General features: G+C 55.7%; 3 protein-coding genes across 3 annotated transcripts; all 3 read right to left on the reverse strand.

Annotated features, from left to right (window-relative positions):
- Positions 1-623: 623 nt before the first annotated feature.
- Positions 624-1166, reverse strand: GNI_026680 (hypothetical protein; the record flags this gene model as incomplete). The annotated part of the gene is made up of 1 exon (XM_011130753.1): positions 624-1166. One exon carries the CDS (start codon positions 1164-1166, stop codon positions 624-626), a length of 543 nt encoding a protein of 180 aa, XP_011129055.1.
- A 178-nt stretch (positions 1167-1344) lies between these two features.
- Positions 1345-1992, reverse strand: GNI_026690 (DNA-directed RNA polymerase II subunit 7; the record flags this gene model as incomplete). Its single annotated transcript, XM_011130754.1, has 2 exons — positions 1345-1770; positions 1921-1992. 2 exons carry the CDS (start codon positions 1990-1992, stop codon positions 1345-1347), a joined length of 498 nt encoding a protein of 165 aa, XP_011129056.1.
- Positions 1993-2027: 35 nt separating this feature from the next.
- GNI_026700 (hypothetical protein) lies at positions 2028-4349 on the reverse strand (the record flags this gene model as incomplete). Its single annotated transcript, XM_011130755.1, has 1 exon — positions 2028-4349. A coding segment is annotated over one exon (2322 nt), but the record flags the coding sequence as incomplete, so codon positions are not given.
- Positions 4350-4980: the final 631 nt, after the last annotated feature.

Consider the following 4980-nt stretch of genomic DNA (forward strand, 5'->3'; position numbering starts at 1 on the left):
GCTATACGAGCTCTGTAGACCACGCTGAGGTCCGCCAGTGTGAGCAGACTGCGCAGGGACCTGGGGACTGCCAGACACGCTACCCGACCGGTTGAAGGCAGGGCTATACGAGCTCTGTAGACCACGCTGAGGCCCGCCAGTGTGAGCAGACTGCGCAGGGACCTGGGGACTGCCAGACACGCTACCCGAACGGTTGAAGGCAGGACTGTAATTCTGCAGTCCTCTGGAATTACGGCTGGTAGTCGGGCCAGTAGCAAATGCAGCCCCTCGCACACCACCTGCGGAAATCACTGGGCGGTGTTCCAAACTAGATTTGCTGACATCCGCAGCATCACTCGAAGCAAGAACTACAAAGCATCCCGTCAGATTAAGTGTGGAGGTTTTGAACAGAAACCCGTCCGTGATCTGTGTCAAAGCTTACTCGTAGCGATCGACGTAACCTTGATGAGCTTCATAATAAAATAGGACCTTAGTGTAAAATATCACAACTGTTTTGTTTAGATAACACTGCCTGGTGTACGCTGCAACGGCGTGTCGTTTGACGACAACGTGTCCCAGGTTTTGTCGACGTGCAAGTCATTTGCGCACGAGTCATTTGCGTACGAGTCATTTGAGAAAAATAGTCAGACGTCTATGATGCTTATGACCATGTGTAGCGGTAGCAGCATTAGCTTTACCAGCCCTTCGTACAGAGCAGCGAGGCTCTTGACTAGCCATTTCATGAAGGCCTGAGCGTTGAACCACTTGATGTCGTCCTCATCGTCAGTCGCGGCCTCGTCTTCCAGGAGTCCGGGTAGCGGGGAAATGCCAGGCACGGCTGCTCTGGGAATGGGTACCACGGGTCCCACCACGGGTCGCCTGAGCACAGGCGGTCTCCGCGGCGGTCGCTGTACGTGACCTCCTCGTCCGGTGGAGGCGTCTTCGGAGCTGCTGGAGGCGGCCGTGGTAGAGTCCTCGTCATCCTCATCTTCGTCGTCAGGAGGAGCAGGCGAGGGGTCATCGGCCGCGTCGGGGTCGGCCTGCGCCAGGACGTCCAGAAACCCCGCTCGATCGCGGCCTTCCGCGCGGTGCAGTAACTCCGACAATTCCGCCACGTCTTCCAAACGCCACAGCGGCGGCGGCAGCCCGGCCGCCAGCAGCGCCACAACCAACGCCAAGAGCCGCATTTTTTCCACGTCCCACGGGAAAAGCGCTCTGGCCGACGACTTACGGCCGGAAGGCAAAGCTCACGACCGGCGGCCTTAGTCCGAACCCGGGGCCATAACCCGGAGATGGGCTTCCCGGCCTTAGGGTTTCCATATATAGAAGAGTGACCTCGGGCGCACACGTTTGGCAAACTCCACTCTAAGGCGGCCCCAAGAAGTCCTGGTCCATCTGAGCGACGGCGGTCATGCCGTTAGTTTCGTATTTATAGCCAAGGATGCGGATGCGCACGTCCTGATCGACACCGAGGCGCGTGCTCCCGTCGGTCCACACGCCGTTGTGCTGCTTGTAATCGCCGCTAAGATTGGATGCCGTCACGAAGGCTTTGATGGGTCCGCACTGTGCGAAGAAGCCCATCGAGTTCACACTCACGATCACGCCGTCCATGACCTCCTCCTTGACTGGCTGGAAGGCCACAGCCTGACACTTGACGGGCACAATGATGTTCCCACTACCGTCCTGCACCCGGCCCTTCTCGCGTTCCAACAAGCGCACCACGCACACGATATAGCCGTACTTAGAGATGCACCGTCCTTCAATGTCGCTCCGCAGCGTGTCGGCCACATGCTACCACCACACACTGATAAAGGGGGGGAAGGGGAAACGGGGGGGATGTGGAACGGGGGGGGGGGTGTTATTGGCAGAGCGCGTTGTAATAACAGGAGGGCTTAGTAACACCCGAGATGGGCGGAACTAGTCATGTGTAGGGTGAGTTACCTGTTCGAAGTTCGGTCCTAGTTGGCCAGGCTTGATACAAACATTGCGATGCAAGTCCACGATGAAGAACATTATTAAAAAGCGAACTTTCCGCGGAAAACGCGAGGTCAGGGGCTTCCCGGAGGCCCCGCCATCGGAGACCGCAGCTTGCCCAGCATCGTGGCTTTGCTCGTGGTAGAGGCAAAGTTGCTGTTAACGCTTTGAACAAAAATGCCGATGGACTTACAAACCATCCCCACCGGCAGCTTAGGTCCACTGTAAAATTGGGACACTTCCCAGATACCGAGCCGCTTGCTCAAGGTTTCGTTAATTTCGTCGGATAGTTTCTTGTCCAGCTCCGCAATCCCGTCACAGAGACCCTTGATGTGGTTCAGCACTGCGTTGTGATTGAAATGCGTCTTCAACTCCAAAGGTTCGTCGCTGCTACTGGCCTCCCTCCGTCCAGAACACCGGCGAGTCCGGCCTCCGGGAACCCGGCCACCTCGTCGTCCGGAAAGCCCGTCGTCTAGGCGCCGGTTGGGACTCACGGATCCGGAGCTCAGGGTACTCAGAACCCAGCGACTGCCGGAGCCTCCGTCGTAGCTCGCATTGCTGCTGGGACTCGTGTGGGCTTTGCCGTGACTGCCGTGCGAGGAGGACCCTCGACCCCCCACGACCTTCTCGTGGAACTTGGAAAGACCTCCTGGCAGTCGCTTCTCCGTGGGGGCCATCGCCTTGGAAGCCGCCTTGGGACTCAGTTTCGGAGAAGAACACTTGTTATCTGCGGTCTCCAGGTCAACACTCTTGGTCTCCAAGTCAGTTCTCTTGGTCTCCAAGTCAGTTCTCTTGGTCTCCAAGTCAGTTCTTTTGGACGTCTTGGAAGTCATTGAAGTAAAGTTGGGTGTTGCAGCAGATGGTGCCGCGGGTTTTCCCGGTTCAACACTGCTAGAGGAAGAGTGGCAGTGCCGGCCACTCAGCTTGAGTAACTCCTTGTGGTGCGCCACGGCAGCATGTAGAAGGGCAGCAAAGTCTTGTCCCTTTCCGTCCTTTCCATACCGGCCGTCCCCGGTTCGAGTCACGCCGTAACCTGCACCGTCACACGGTTCATTGTCCGGGCGTCTGGGAGGCTGCCCGCGGCCGGAGGCCTCCCTGTTGCCCTCGACCTCCCAGCTGTCGTATTCCCTGGTCTGGAGAGTCAGATCGCTATCTCCTCGCCTCCTGCGAGCAGTGAGTCCAGCGCCTTCACGAGCTTGGTGATGATCGTTGAATATTCCATAAGGTGGGTGATCATGAGACAGGAGTTTGCTCGACAGGTGTGCGCAGGACAGATGTTTAGGGGACAAGGGTCCGCTGGACAAGGGTCCGCTGGATAGGGGTCCACTGGAAAGCTGTGTTCTAACTAATCGGTGGGCCGTCGCCTCGTTGTCTTCTGTTGGTCTCCACGCCAGGTGGACCCCGGTTCGAATCACGGGGACGGAAGCGTCGCCGCGTTCCAGGCATTGAGTAGCCTGCGCTGGTCGTCTCGCGGCCAAGTGGTGGTCTGTCCGGCGCGCCTTTGCTCGAACGTTCGACGCGTGGTGCTTGGCTTCGTCCTGTTCGAAATTGGTTCTCTTGCACCGGACACCGTGTGCAGGGACCGCACGGGGGTCAACCGCACGGGGGTCGAACTCCCGGGGGTCGAACTCCCGGGGGTCTTGTAGAACGTGCGACATTTTGGTTCTACGTCCGGAAGCGAGGGATACCGGCGACCCCACTTGGGGAGAGGACGCCGAAAGCTTCTGTCCCCTGAACCGGCCTGCCCCTTGACCACGATTGGTTCCGGGGGAACAAACAAGCTCTTCCGAACAGTACCCCGAATCGCTGTTTCCGACGTACCCTTGTTTCCGGTTGCTGGTCCCAACATATCCCAGGTCGCTGCCTCCAACACGCCTGGCCGCCTTAACGCGTGGTCTCCTTTTGGTTGAAGTCAGGATCGAGTTGGTGATTGCTCTGAGAACCATCAGCGAGTGTGAAAGACTCCCAGAAGCTTTCTGAATGTACAATACGATGTCATTAAGGGCTGCTTCAAAATCTATTTGTTCAATCAAATCAATGACTTTATCCAAGCTCAGAATTGACGTTCCCGGCTGCTGATGTTTCCATTGACGAATAAATCTTCCTAACCGTACAGGATCGGACGTCAATGTCAACAGAGACCAAATAGAAATTCTTTGATCTGGAACAAACGAAGATTTAACTGGCGACCCGTACTCAATCTCGCCCCTTTGTATAAGGGTACCGGCTAAGCGAAACATCCTGAGATATACATCATTCGTTCTAAGTTCTGATAAGAACGAATGGAGGGTTCTGTACATACACGTTGCATCAAATGCTGCATTTAAAATCGGAAGGCACACCGATAAACACAGAGCCTTCTCTGCAACACTACAAGGAACATTGATAGCAACCAGCTACAGTAAGTAACAATACAGTGCAATGGAGCAAACAAGTGCAGTGGGTCAACCTGTCTTAGTCAGTCAACCTGTCTTAGTCAGTCAACCTGTCTTAGTCAGTCAACCTGTCTTAGTCAGTCAACCTGTCGTTTATCTGTCGTAGTCAATCGCGAGCTTACCAGTCTATAGATATGAGTTGAGAAATCAGACTAGATAGCCCTAGTTGTTCCGGCCCGATCCCTATTTTCCCTCTACCGTTGGACATGGTTCGAAGGTACGTGATGGTGACTACGGAGGGTAGCACAGAAAGGAGCGCCTCTCCGTCCTCAACTCGCAGTAGAGGTGGTTCATTAAGCCCCATAGGAAATAGTGAAGACAAGAATGCGTCCCAATTTTCGAGTGCATCACACCAAAGCTGTAATTGTTTCGGGTGACTCGATTCGAAGGTCCTCAAGGCGGCCAAGTCACGAAATAGTTCCGGTAGAGTAATTTCTTCTCCTACCCCACCTTGCAAGCGCTGCATCGAGTTCACAGCTTGGAAATGAATACTACATCGGCAGGGGTCATCGAAGGGCGGTCTCATCGAAGGGCGGGCTCATCGAAGGGCGGGCTCATCGAAGGGCGGGCTCATCAAGGGCGGTCTCATCGA

This window comes from Gregarina niphandrodes, assembly GCF_000223845.1.
Source record: "Gregarina niphandrodes unplaced genomic scaffold scaffold00004, whole genome shotgun sequence".
NCBI lineage: Eukaryota > Apicomplexa > Conoidasida > Eugregarinorida > Gregarinidae > Gregarina > Gregarina niphandrodes.